The 15,638-nt window shown below is 35.3% G+C and overlaps 1 protein-coding gene across 2 annotated transcripts in view; it reads right to left on the bottom strand.

Annotated features, from left to right (window-relative positions):
* Nucleotides 1–2,137: 2,137 nt before the first annotated feature.
* The window catches only part of tgfbr1b (transforming growth factor, beta receptor 1 b), a 66,549-nt gene continuing 53,048 nt past the window's right edge, over nucleotides 2,138–15,638 (bottom strand). For both annotated transcript variants that reach the window (XM_067378749.1, XM_067378748.1), the window contains 4 exons: nucleotides 13,455–13,611; nucleotides 10,650–10,774; nucleotides 10,319–10,449; nucleotides 2,138–2,272 (listed from right to left, as the gene is read on the bottom strand). In XM_067378749.1, coding sequence (XP_067234850.1) covers nucleotides 2,147–2,272; nucleotides 10,319–10,449; nucleotides 10,650–10,774; nucleotides 13,455–13,611 — 539 coding nt within the window. In that variant the 3' untranslated portion in view covers nucleotides 2,138–2,146. The remainder of the gene's footprint in view (nucleotides 2,273–10,318; nucleotides 10,450–10,649; nucleotides 10,775–13,454; nucleotides 13,612–15,638) is intronic.

Here is a 15,638-nt window from a genome sequence, read left to right on the forward strand (position 1 = left end):
AAACATTAAAAGACATGCGCCTTCATAAACCAATCATGCTTAATATGCATAAACCCTAATCTTTTATTGGCATAAGGTCATAAACACTTAAGCATAATCTGATCACCCATTATTAAATAACCAGATTTTTGGTCATTGTCAGCGTATTGGCGTGAATGTAAACATGCTCAATATCAAACATTTAACACAACCGCTGGGTTAAAACAACCCAATCGCTGGGTTTGTCCATTTTCAACCCAACTTGGGTTGTTTTTAACCTTGGGTTGTCATCTAAGTGCTTTTATAAAATTCTAAACTTTATATTTTTGCTTTTAAATCCTCAAAACATTCACTTCCATTTCAAGTAACTCATCCTAACCTCCATTTTTGCTTTTATTAAAGAAAACCAGAGAAAAATCTATAGTTTTTATGGTAATCAATGTTTGATCAATTGATTGAGCTCAACCTGCATTGAATCTGTAATATTCCTTCAATGAAGGGTGCCTAATCTGACTATAAAGATCACTGAAAAGTCACTGGCGATGTTTGTCCATAATAAAAGGTGTCCAAAGTATAGATGTACAAAAAAAAAAAAAAAACTCTGAAGTTGCATGCTTAAATAAGCACCAGAAACTGATACCTTGAGAAAATAGTCAACAGAAACTTGTTCATCCAAGTTCAGCGTGCCGTTTCAGTCTTCATTCATGAGCACAACTATGGGAAACAATGTGATCAAATATCCTGCAGCTTTGATACTCGAGACAGCAAAGCTTGTTTGGGTGGCGATACGGTTCACATCCACCGACACACAACTGCTACATTTATGTATTCAGTTACATACAGTACTGATCCTACCACATTATTATAGTCAGTTCGAACGCAAACAAAACACAAACAACCTCGACATAATCAATTGGTCCCTTAAGGCTTGCTCTTTTAAAGCAGTCCTTGATTTTTTTTTTTCCTCATTTACATTCTATTAGAAAAAGTTGCCACAAAATGTTGGAAAACCTATGGCTTAGTAAATATCAATTTGCTATATTAATCTACCTCGCCATCTTCACGGACCGAGAACGAAGTAATCATATGTTTTCATTGGGCAACTTTCATTATTTTGCTTTCAATTGTGTCCATAGCTAGTCGTTGGCTTGCTATAAATTCCCTTCAGTCCTTTGTAACTTTGTAAAGTTTCCTCCGACCGAAGGCAGGATCACAGCACCAACGATTCAGACACTGGATTCCCAGCATACAGGCGTCCCGCGAAAACGCACAATGTTCCATAAAACAAGCTGTAACGTGAAGAGGTCTGGATTGTTGTTACATCCCTCAGTGCTGCATCAATGAAGACAATGAAGAGGCAGAAAAATGAAGAATGGCACCAGCAAATTGGAGTGTGGCGGCCCCCTTTTGCTCCGTGTGCATAAGAGACGTTCCTGGAGAAAGCCTCTGCTCGATACGCTCAGACCGACGGCGTCCGGCGGGGCCGATCACACCATGAGGGTGGGTTGGTTGGTTCAAAGCAGTGGCACTTTCTGGTAACACCTGGCTTGGAAGGCATGGTTGTCATCGTAGTTGTTGTAGCAGAGCAGTAAAAAATATAAAGTAGATACGTTTTATCTATATTGCATATGTCACAGCATGTTCGCCAAGACTGAATGAGGTCGTGTCCAGTTTTGTTTTTGCAAAAACAGAACCAAAAAAACAGTTAGACTGACCTGAAGAACTGCAGTGATGAGCGGAAATTAAACACAAGGTGCAAATAAGGTCATTTCTTCATGAAAGAAAAAACAAACCAAACTCAAATCAACCCGGCCACTGAAGAAAAACGTTATAAATAATCGAAGAATCCTTCTTAGGTAGCACTTTCGCTGAACCCAGCCCTGCCGCGCTGTTGACGCAGTCTGAAAATGAGATCCCAGCACGACACCAGCTGGACGTGGAAGTGGGTTATTACATCATAAAGTCCGTGTTTTCTACCCACGTCAAAGTCCAGGCGCGATTTAAGACCGAGGCAAAGGATGCAGAAACAAACTGACACTTCATTCAAAGTGCTCGTGTCCTCTCTCGAAGACAGAGGGTGATGCAATAATAAAGGATAATGATAAAGGTGATGATAACTATCATAAATCAGTCTAATTGTTGGGCGGGCAGACCGAGGGCCGCCGGCCTACATCTTGATGCCCTCCTGCTGGCTGAGCTGTGATAAGGTCTTCTTGATGCGCAGGGCGGTGAGGCGCGCAGCTCCGTTGGCGTACCAGCACTCTCTCATGATCTTGGCCATCACACGCAGAGCCTGGACACAACCAGAAAGGAAAAAGGCATGAGTAATAAAGGAAATGTCAGATGCACTGCTGGCTTTGTCACCTTCATGTTGTGTTCCAAGCCCTAGATGGGTGGATAATTGGGGGCTCGTCCGGGAGGATTCTTAAAGGATTAGTTCACTTGAGAATTCAAATTTCCTGATAATTTACTCACCCCCATGTAAAGATGAGAATTTGTGGTTAAGTATATAATTAGAGTTAAAGTATATAATTAGTATTTTTTTTTTTTAGAAAATGTCAGATGGTTTCTCTAGATAAGACTCTTATTCCTCGTCTGGGATCATGTAGAGCTCTTTGAAGCTGCACTGAAACTGACATTTGGAACTTCAACCCGTTGAACCCCAGTGAAGTCCACTATATGGAGAAACATCCATGTTTTCCTAAAAAATTTCTTTTTGACTGAAGAAAGAAAGACATAAACATCTTGGATAACATGGGGTGAGTAAATGATCAGGAAATTTGAATTCTGAAGTGAGCTAATCCTTTAAATTTATTTTATTAAAACTAGTAATGGCTGTTTATATGAAGGTCACATTAAAACTGTCCTGGAAAGTTTTTTCATCATTGACTGTAGTTACTTTTCAAATGTATCCTGTATAGATTTTATTGTTTTACCCTCCTCCCAAATCCAGAATTTCTATCTTCAAGTATGAAAATCCATCACAAAACTGTGAATTAAACGTATAATCTAATCAAAGAGTTATATAAACACATAATTTCAATATTTATTGTGTTTTGTAATAACAATGCAATGAAACATTACAAATTGTGAGACAATTTTCATCCAGACTGTCATACAAATTATGAACATGCAAAAACATTATGTTGTAGATAATGTTTGCTTTTTCTGCACAGTAAAATAAAACCTGAACCTGTAATTTGCTTTTTTTTGCCAGATAATTATGTCAAAACAAATACCCTAACCAAGTTTAGTGTTTTGTTCTTCCCTCATATTTAAAATACTTAAAACATAAAATATTTTCCATATATTTTGATGGTTTAATCAAACTTGTAGGGTCATTAAAAACTAATATCCCCTCTGGACATCATATATGTATACATATATTGGATATTAGCAAACACACACACACACACACACACACACACACACACACACACACACACACACACACACACACACACACACACACACACACACACACACACACACACACACACACACACACACACACACACACACACACACACACACACACACACACACACACACACAGACAATATCCATTCCTTAAAAAAAAGCACTGTTGCAAATTGTTAAAAGATAAATTAAAAACTAGTCAGAATGTGAAGTGTATTAAACCTTTACTTTCTCTTTACTTTATAAAACACACACAAGCACGCATACACAGAAGGTCCATTAAAAGGTTAAAAAGTTTTTAGCTCATGAGAAAAATTCAGTGAAGTGTGTCCAGAAAAATGTCATGTACTTCAACTTGTAATTTCTATTCTAATGTTGTACTGACTACAGCAGTTATTTGTCAAATCAGTGTTTTCGTTCTACTGTGAAGTTCATGCCATCTGAGAAACGCTAGAATAGATACAAATACGCTCCGTTAGGCATGTATTGCAATTATTTGCACATCATCTCCAGCAGAAATCCTCCTCTAAGTGCCCTCAATGAAGTGAAGTGTCTGTCGGAGTACGGCTTCACCACATCTACTCAGCGCTGGGAATTTTATTAGATACAAATTAGGCACGTAAAAGAGCAAATAGCTACAGTTTAATACTTGGCACACTGTTACCAGTGTATGAAATGCACAACAATCTCTAAAGAGATTTGAGCTCTCTTAGGGGTAATTACCGACACCCACATTCGGCTCTCAGGGTGAAAGTATTCCACAGAATGCAAATCAAATCATTTCTGTTACTGCTTCAGATAGAAGAGAGCCAACTATGCACACAGCCATAATTTATCTCATTTAGCTGCTCAGCAAATCAAAACAACTGCAGAGTTATGGAAGGTCATCCGCCTTGAGGAAGAAAATACAGCCTTACACATGCATTATTGAGTTCGCTAAGTTAGCTTCTTGAAGAGGTTATTAATAACAGACCTGCTTTGAATGTGCTCGCTGTTAAAGTCAGGTCATCTAACAGTCTGAAAAACCTGAATTTTAACAAGCGATGCAGTTGAAGGCTTGAGGTCACAACACAACTTCCTATGTGAAGACTTTCTCCCAATGCAACACAAATCGCCTTTTGCTATCCCTCATGCAGTTAAGGCCAACATCAACTTTGATTTAAAGCATTTTTTCAACCATTTAAAGTGTTTTTAGACAAATGAGACTCTTTTTTGCATTGAATCGGTGGCAGGTGAAAACATACTGAGCTGAACGTTGCGAAACGTTTGAAAGCTGTTTAAATGTTAATATGTAGAATTAAAAAAATGTTTTATGTACTTAGTACAACTGACAATCTTAAAGCTTTTGGTCAAACGTAACTTTTTTAGATTTGTTTGGCAGCAGATGCCTAAACATTGCTAAAATGTTGTTTGAATGCTGCTTAACTGTTAATTATATGTAGAATTCAAACTCTGCTTTATGTACTTACAAAACTGACACAAACATCACTTGACAATCATGAAGAGTTTTTAGACAAACGTGACTTGATACAAATGAGAATGAATACTTTATGTACTTTATAACAACTGGCAATTTTAAGGAGTTTTTTTGGACTTTTTGCCGCTTTTTTTGTGGCAGGTGAAAGTATATGTCCAACATATTGCTTAAATGTTGTTTAAATGCTGTTTAAACATTAATTATATGTATAAATATAGCTGCGAGCAGCAATTATTGGGATTCAAGTGCTTTAAGGCCTATAAGTACATGCGTAAAAAGATATTATGTTTTATTTAGCAAGCATGTAACTACTTAGATCATAGATGGAAAAGACCATTGACAGCCAATACAGACAATTTCTTAAGGAAATGCATGGTTTTTAAAGCTTTTTAACAGTTATATCGCCACCTATGGTCTGATCTCTATAAAAGTTTGCATGCTTGTTTAGAATCTTATTTCATGTGTCGTCAACCATTTTCACAAAATTCAGAGTTTTCCTTTAGGATTTATAGGCTTTTGAGTATATTTTGCCACGCCCCTTTTCTAAATGACCATGTTATAGCTACCCAAAAGGCTAAAGTTCAACCTTTTTTGTAATTATTGACCTAGAGAGTCCAGAAAACCACTGGTTTTGGTTTTGATCCGGTGAAAACGGACTAAAAAAAGATGTAAGACCAGTTCGCAAAAGTAGGCTTATTACATACTCGTGAATATTTAATGAACGAATTGATTGACAGCAGTGGTTCCTGAGGCAAAGTGGTTCAGTATGAGGAGATATATTATATAACATGCATATTGTGTGGATGTGTGAAACACCACATGATTACAGAGGCGTAAAACTCATGAGCGCCACCTAGTGATCGTTTTCTTTCAAAATTCTTATAGACCTCTAGGACCATGAGTCGAACATGTTCTGATCAGGCCAAAAACGACTAGTTCACAAAAGTAGGTTTTTCAAAAAAATTCAAAATACCTGAAATTTCAGCAAATCCAAGACATGGATTTTGTCCGTCTTGAGCCAAGGATTCCAATGATGTAATACACTTGAGCCTAATGGTTTAAGAGTTATGAGCCATTTCGTACTTTCAAATGCTGTAGCGCCCCCATCAGGCCGATCGGGGCGAGCCTTGGTGATGTTGTAGGCGGTATTGAGTACTACCAGCCCTCAAAGTTTCAAGTCTCTATGATTTACGTTTGGTTTGCCTGATCACTTTTATGGGAGAATGCTGATCCTTGCAAATTTTAACAATTACAAAAGTGTTTCACACATAATTAAAACTGCTTGCTTTATGTACATTATGATGCCCCTTACAGGTCATTTTAGCCTCCTTTGGGAGGCCTTTAAAGCCCTTGTAAGGCACACCGTGATACAATCTCAGTCTTTACACTGCACTAGGGAACAAACGTTTCCCAAAGACTCAATTCTCCTGCAAGGCATCTGCATGTTCAGGCTAACCTGTAAACAAGAGCAGAATACAGAAATACCATCTGCTTAAAATGCGGTGCCAAACATTAAATGTCACTCGTACTGCAGCTGAGTCACGCTAGAAACAACGCCGTCCTCTAACAGTTCACGAGAAACAAAGACAGTGTATCGGTTTATGCGAACGGAAGGCGAGTAGTAAAGGCACATCTCTATTTCAGAGCCTCTCAGAAACAGTGTTTGGCAGCCTTCAAATACTGGAGTCAGATTAGATTTCACAGCTGTGTTATCATGAACAAATCTAATCAAGTTGTGTCACTTCCCAAGTAATAAAGAGGACAGGAGCAAAGCGCGTCTGATGAAACCCGAGTGAGGCTGGATTGGTTCTCTAGCGCGGCTCCCGTGGGATTGTGGTTTCTCAGACGGCAGCAGGGAGCCAGTGTGGGGATTTCAGCAGGAGAGAGCGGCCATTAGGATTCAGTAATGCTCCGGCGGCCGCATTGATGCGATTACCCCAAACCAGAGGGCAGATCTGTGTATGGTCTAATGAAATGCTGGGAGAATTAACTTCATTGATTTACATGGGGAAATGAAAATGGTTCTTTTGAGAACAACAGGATGTTTTTGAACTCAAGGAAGCCAGGAGCAAATGTACACACACACGGCAACGGTTATTTAACTGTCATCTTAAAAGAAGTCATTTTTTAATATGATTTATGTTTGTTAGGTTTTGCACATAAACCAAAAATTATTTATTTAAAATTAATCATATTTTTGTTCTTGTTTTTGAAAATTTAAAAATTGCTGTAATTTATTAGAGGTTCTGGCAAAATGTTAATTGCAGCAGTCGGTTTAATTTTTTTAAATTGAATGAATTATTTAAAAGAAAATGGGTTTGAATCAAGACTTCACTTTTATTACAGGATGAATCAACTTTTTTGAATGATTCTATTGAGTGAATGATTCAATGACTCTCTCATGAAGACATCACTTCTTTTATTACTGGATGAATCAATGTTTTTGAACGAATTTATTGAGTGAATGATTCAATGACTCATGAAGACATCAATTCTTTAATTACTGGATGAATCAACGTTTTTTAATGAATGAATTGAGTGAATGATTCAATGACTCATGAAGACATCACTTCTTTCATTACTGGATGAATCAACGTTTTTTAATGAATGAATTGAGTGAATGATTCAATGACTCATGAAGACATCACTTCTTTCATTACTGGATGAATCAACGTTTTTTAATGAATGAATTGAGTGAATGATTCAATGACTCATGAAGACATCACTTCTTTCATTACTGGATGAATCAACATTTTTGAATTAATCTACTGAGTGAATGATTCAATTACTCTCTCATGAAGACATCACTTCTTTCATTACTGGATGAATCAAAGTTTTTGAACAAATTTATTGAGTGAATGATTCAATGACTCATGAAGACATAAATTCTTTAATTACTGGATGAATCAATGTTTTTTAATGAATGAATTGAGTGAATGATTCAATGACTCATGAAGACATCACTTCTTTCATTACTGGATGAATCAACGTTTTTTAATGAATGAATTGAGTGAATGATTCAATGACTCTCATGAAGACATCACTTCTTTCATTACTGGATGAATCAAAGTTTTTGAATGAATCTATTGAGTGAATGATTCAATGACTCTCTCATGAAGACATCACTTCTTTCATTACTGGATGAATCAAAGTTTTTGAACAAATTTATTGAGTGAATGATTCAATGACTCATGAAGACATAAATTCTTTAATTACTGGATGAATCAATGTTTTTTAATGAATGAATTGAGTGAATGATTCAATGACTCATGAAGACACCACTTCTTTCATTACTGGATGAATCAACGTTTTTTAATGAATGAATTGAGTGAATGATTCAATGACTCTCATGAAGACATCACTTCTTTCATTACTGGATGAATCAAAGTTTTTGAATGAATCTATTGAGTGAATGATTCAATGACTCTCTCATGAACACATCACTTCTTTCATTACTGGATGAATCAAAGTTTTTGAATGAATCTATTGAGTGAATGATTCAATGACTCTCTCATGAACACATCACTTCTTTCATTACTGGATGAATCAAAGTTTTTGAATGAATCTATTGAGTGAATGATTCAATGACTCTCTCATGAACACATCACTTCTTTCATTACTGGATGAATCAAAGTTTTTGAATGAATCTATTGAGTGAATGATTCAATGACTCTCTCATGAACACATCACTTCTTTCATTACTGGATGAATCAAAGTTTTTGAATGAATCTATTGAGTGAATGATTCAATGACTCTCTCATGAAGACATCACTTCTTTCATTACTGGATGAATCAAAGTTTTTGAATGAATCTATTGAGTGAATGATTCAATGACTCTCTCATGAACACATCACTTCTTTCATTACTGGATGAATCAAAGTTTTTGAATGAATCTATTGAGTGAATGATTCAATGACTCTCTCATGAACACATCACTTCTTTCATTACTGGATGAATCAAAGTTTTTGAATGAATCTATTGAGTGAATGATTCAATGACTCTCTCATGAACACATCACTTCTTTCATTACTGGATGAATCAAAGTTTTTGAATGAATCTATTGAGTGAATGATTCAATGACTCTCTCATGAACACATCACTTCTTTCATTACTGGATGAATCAAAGTTTTTGAATGAATCTATTGAGTGAATGATTCAATGACTCTCTCATGAACACATCACTTCTTTCATTACTGGATGAATCAAAGTTTTTGAATGAATCTATTGAGTGAATGATTCAATGACTCTCTCATGAAGACATCACTTCTTTCATTACTGGATGAATCAAAGTTTTTGAATGAATCTATTGAGTGAATGATTCAATGACTCTCTCATGAAGACATCACTTCTTTCATTACTGGATGAATCAACGTTTTTGAATGAATCTATTGACTGAATGCTTCAATGACAAATACTGTTTTAACAGTCACTTGTCGCCACCTACTGGTGTAACGATGTAATCGATACAATCTTTATTTGAAGCATCAAGTTACTTTCGAAAGGTGATATGCTCTATTTCGATCACCACCGTAGACATTAGTGTTTATATCTGAGCCATAAACTTTAATCCCAGTACTTCAGTGATAATCTTTGGTAATGATTTTGATAATGTTGCTAATAAGGTCAAAAACAGGAAATAAACAAGGATAAATAGAATATCTTCAAGCTTTTAAAGTTGGGATGAACAAGAGTTTTACCCCTAAATTGTAATGTTTTTGTGGACAGGGTATCTGCAGGATTTTTAAAATCAAATTTAAAGACCATTTTTGAGACCAGCACAAATAAAATTAATACCATATGGAAGAGCAATCTATTCTAACATCCAAACCATAAAATGATAGTAAACCTAACGATTTAACTTTACAGTTCAAATAACACCGGTTTAGACAAAAACTAAAAGGTTAATTAAATAATAAACGAGTTTATGCATATGATATAATCCCCATAAGGTAAACATGGTCATAATTCAACAGTAGATCAAAGTAGGGCTGGGCAATATGGCAAAAAAGTCATATCTCTGTATTTTTTGCCTAAATGGTGATATACAATATATATCTTGGTATTTTCTAAAATTTTCTATTTGGATTTAGAAAAAAAAAAATCTGTATTTACTTTTTAAAAATATTAATTCAACATCCTGCCTAATGTTGTCCTACAAACAGTGTTTATATCAAAAGCTATTAATACAAATATAGTGAATGTAACCAGTTAGTCTGGCACGTGCAAAAAAGAGAAAGTTACTTTGCATTCTAACATTGTAACATTACAATATAAAAATAGAAATAATGCTTTTTATTGGCTTTTCCAATACACTTTCCCTCATAATAATATATACATTTTAACCTAAAATCATGAAGTTTTAAAATAAATGTTTATTTGTCAGCTCACATTTACGGGTTGGTTTTCATTCCCATCTCTTTATGCTCAAGTTTGTGTTCTCACCTCACAGCTCTGCCACCTGTTGGGAATGTTGGGCCGCAGCTTCTGCTCACACACGACTCTCCTCATCTCCTCCACCGACGGGTCCGACTGCACCAGGTCATAGTACGGCAGCTGGTAGTCTTCATGAATGCCTGCAGGAAAGTGTGTACGAGGTATGTTAACACAAGGAACAAAACAACAGATGATACTGCTGATATAGATTTCACACAGTACTTGATCTCCCGTACTGAAAAGGGGAATAAAGAAACAATGGGAAAATATAATGCACGTATTTAAGCAGCAGCAGCACTAAAACAGTTATTAAAGCAGAGCGAAGAGTCCTTAATAATACCTCCAATAGAACATCTGCTGGCAATTTCCCAGAAGACGAGCCCCATGGCGTAGATGTCGGCCCTCTTGAAAGACTCAAAATGCTTCATGTTTATTGAATCGTCAAGTACTTCTGGAGCCATATACCTGTTGAAAGACACAAATGAACCCAGTTATTATATTTTTAAAGCAAAGCAAAACAATCATCCAGAGATATAATATGCCCCCTATGATACAAAAGCAAAGTCTTTCTCAAGGTTCAATGTAGCTTCACCAAGGGAGGAAAAAATGCCCTGAAAAGGAGAGAAATCAGCCAGTTTTGAGGTAGTATGAAAATAAATCAATATATAATTAAAATTACATTAAAAAAAGCACAGCAAGCCTGAAATTCACAAGGCTGGTGCATCTATTTGTTGCACATGAATTATTGTTTTTAAATTTGATCCTAAAACATAAAAAGTGCAGGCAAGTTCAAAACATTTCGTAGTGTTTTGTATTTTGGTTGTATTTAAAAGGTAAACGCAAATGGATCAAACCAGAAAAAAAAAAAAAAAAAATAAAAAAAAAATGTATATATGTACTGTGTATTTTTACTACAAAAACAAGTGCATACCAAAGTAATAAAATACATAAAAATCAATTAAATAATACAAAATAAAAAAATTTTCGTGGAACATTTTGCTTTTATTTACGACATGAAAAAGAGATGGCAACACTATTTTACAGTGTCCTTGTTACATGTAGTTACTCTAGTAATGACTATAAATGATGCATAATTTCATGCAACTAACCCGAATAGCCCTATACATGTTATTAATTAATATTACTCAAATGTATAATTACACTGTAACAAGGAACTTTAAAATAAAGTAACCAAAAAGGGTTTCTAAAACAACACAGATTACTGTGAACAGTGCAACATTTTTGCAAACCACTTCTGAAAAGGTGCATTAAAAAATAAAAAAATCACAAGCTTAAAACAGTGGTGTTAATTAGCGGTTACCTGTGAGATCTAACGACACGTCTCGGAGGTAAAGTCTGTTTTATATAACAGCACATGGTTGCTGTGTTATTGTGAAATCTTTCACAGGAAGTCAAGGTATTAACAGACTAATCTCCTCACCAGATTTCGGCAGGGTGAAGTCAGTTTCATGATCCTGATTAATTGGGATAAATTCAAGAGATCTAGCCTTCAGCCCAGAGTCACTGCGTTACCCATGATGTCAATGCTGACCTCTGAGACGCTCGCTGAGCGGAAGTGGAACATGCACTCATTTCATGCTAGTCTGTTGACTTAATTATATTGCCAGGGCAAATGGTAAGTAAACCGAGAGATTGTTCCTTTCCAACACATTAATTCAGTTTGATGCAATTTCATCTGCGACATGCAAATTACAGTGGATGAATCATGAAACGTCCACACGCTCTGCTAAAATAAGAAAGCACTTAGATTTGGGTAACGAACAACCTAAAAGTCTTTAACCCTTTAAGCCCTGTGTTGAAGATTAAAATAATAATTAATAATAATAATTTTACATATACTGCCCTCCAAAAGTTTGGAAACACCCCTGGCAAAGTGTGGTTTTGGACGATATCAGCATAAATCCTTATTTTTTGACGCAAACACATTAAAGTAACTTGACATTATCATTGAAGACCAGCAATAATAATTTTCATTTTGATTACATAATAATGGCAATATATACATGTCAAAGTCAGACACGCCCCTTTGCCAGCTGTGATGCTGGTTACTGGTTTAAACTTGGCTCAGGTTCGTAAAAGATTTTTGGGTCAGCACACCTTAATAGATTCAATAGCTTGATTGCCATTAGATAGCTGCTAATGGTGGATATTTTGAGCAATCGAAAATATGTTATTTCTATGTATAAACTGTTTATGTAATAAAATATGTTTTCGTTTAGTTTGTGTTATCCCTTATCAGTGCAAAATGATCACAAATTAAAAAGGATTCATGCCAATATTGTCCAAAACCCCTCTTTTCTAAGGCGTTTCCAAACTTTTGGAGGGCAGTGTATCCTTCTTATTTGACATGCAATAACTAAGGAAGGAAATAATGCTCTTCTCCTACATGTGAGCTGCATCTAGATCAAATTTTGTGGTGATAGCATAATGTCATTAAAAGTTACAGCATTTGGAACCAAGATAGCATTTTTGTTTAGCCCTTGACACCCCCTAATGGGCATTTTTAAAATTGTTCCTTCATGGATTCAATGGATTATATTGATGTGTGGACTCCTTTTAATCGGAATAATCTGCTGTAAATAATGATGTGCCATTTTCCACAATCAAAGCATGTTTCCTGAAGTTACGAGCGAAAATGTGACATCAGTATATTATTTACATATGGGTCTTACGGTGCTTCACGTACAAAAACTCGCTCAAGTTTAGTCAAAGCTCAAAACAATTATGCTTGATGTATTCAACTCTGTGAGACCTTTCAAATGACATATGACACATGATTATCTGAGCCGTACGATGTTTTTGACACATTGCAGCACATAGTACAAAAAAGTATTTAATAAATTATGAATTTTTTTCTATTTATCAGCAAATAACAGCACTATTTAATCAAATTGGCTGCATTTATTGTAAAGTTCAGATTCTAAACTTTCAAATGACACCTATTTTGTGTTGATGAAGGAAGTAGTTTTGAAAAATATGATTATTTTTTTCACAGCTAGGTGGCGCCTGCGGGCGGTACACTCCGTTTTAGAGAAACTACTCAGCACTCACTAACAGCTAGTGAGCTTAAACCCTATCTGAAGTTCCCTGAGGATCGAGAGGAAGAGTGACGGGAGAACATTACCGTTTGGTGCCCACTCTGTGATTGGGAGCGATGTCGATGGTGTCGGTGGCAGAGTCGTGACGGACGGCCAAACCCAGGTCTGCGATGCAGCATGTGCCGTTCTTCTTGACCAGAATGTTCTTTGATTTCAGATCCCTGTGGGCGATAGCAGGCTTACCTGGAATCAAACGCAGGAACACCAGATTAGAGAAAGAGCTGAGGAGAAAACGGTCACATTCTCACGCAGAGCCACAGACCACAAAGGGAACATAAATTCTCCCTCATGTCGTTCACAAATGAAGTTTGTGTTTTCAATGAAATATGAGAGATTTTTTACATTTTACCAAAATGTTTAAGCCTGAAAAAGGAACGGTCTTCGAAAGAGTCACGATCGCTTTATATGATGAACAGATTTAATTCACTTTTATTCACATATAAACATTGATCAGGAACACACATAGAGCTCATCAAATATGATCAACAGAAGCTCAAGCGCACAACAAGGTTCTGCTAGCATGATTTAACGTTAACATGTTACTAGCATTATTTAACACTCCGCTAGCATGGATTAACACATTGTTACCATGTTTCTAGCATGGATTAACACATTGCTAACATGATTTAATGTTAACATTTTGCTAGCATATTTTAATAGCATTTTTCTAGCATTATTTAACACATTGTTAGCATGTTTCTAACATGACTTACCACATTGCTAACGTGTTTCTAGCTTGATTTAACAAATTAGCATTTTTAACATATTGCTAACCCGATTTAACACATTGCTAACATGTTTTAACATATTCCTATCCCAATTTAATGGTGCTAGCATGTTTCTAACATGATTTAGCACATTGTTAACATGTTTCTAGATTGATTTAACAAATTAACATTTTAACATGTTGCTATCCCGATTTAACACATTGCTAACATGTTTCTAACATGATTTAGCACATTATTGCCATGTTTTAACATGTTCCTATCCCAATTTAACAGTGCTAGCATGTTTGTAACATGATTTAGCACATTGTTAACATGTTTCTAGATTGATTTAACAAATTAACATTTTAACATGTTGCTATCCCGATTCAACACATTGCTAACATGTTTCTAGCTTGACAAATTAGCATGGTTTAACATGTTCCTATCCCAAATTAACCCATTGTTAGCATGTTTCTAACATGATTTAACACATTGTTACCATGTTTTAACATGCTGCTATCCCAATTTAACCCATTGTTAGCATGTTTCTAACATGATTTAACACATTGTTACCATGTTTTAACATGCTGCTATCCCAATTTAACCCATTGTTAGCATGTTTCTAACATGATTTAACATATTGCTAACATGTTTCTAACATGATTTAACACATCAATAACATGTTTTAACATGTTCCTATCCCAATTTAACATGGTGCTAGCATGTTTTTAACATGATTTAACACATTGCTAACATGTTTCTAGCTTGATTTAACAAATTAACGTTTTAACATGTTGTTATCCCGATTTAACACATTGCTAACATGTTTCTAGCTTGATTTAACAAATTAGCATGGTTTAACATGTTGTTATCCCAAATTAACCCATTGTTAGCATGTTTCTAACGTGATTTAACACATTGTTAGCATGTTTTAATATGTTCCTATCCCAATTTAACCCATTGTTAACATGTTTTTAACATGATTTAACACATTGTTAGCATGTTTTAATATGTTCCTATCCCAATTTAACCCATTGTTAACATGTTTTTAACATGATTTAACACATTGTTAGCATGTTTTAATATGTTCCTATCCCAATTTAACCCATTGTTAGCATGTTTGTAACATGATTTAACACATTGTTAACATTTTTTAACATGTTGCTATCCCAATTTAACCCATTGTTACCATGTTTCTAACATGATTTAACACATCGTTAACATGTTTTAACATGTTCCTATCCCAAATTAACATGGTGCTAGCATGTTTTTAACATGATTTAACACATTGCTAACATGTTTCTAGCTTGATTTAACAAATTAACGTTTTAACATGTTGCTATCCCGATTTAACACATTGTTAACATGTTTCTAGCTTGATTTAACAAATAAACATGGTTTAACATGTTGCTATCCCAAATAAACCCATTGTTAGCATGTTTTAATATGTTCCTATCCCAATTTTACCAATTGTTAGCATGTTTGTAACATGATTTAACACAT

The sequence above is a fragment of the Chanodichthys erythropterus genome, chromosome 23 (genome assembly GCF_024489055.1).
Source record: "Chanodichthys erythropterus isolate Z2021 chromosome 23, ASM2448905v1, whole genome shotgun sequence".
NCBI classification, from domain to species: Eukaryota; Metazoa; Chordata; class Actinopteri; order Cypriniformes; family Xenocyprididae; genus Chanodichthys; species Chanodichthys erythropterus.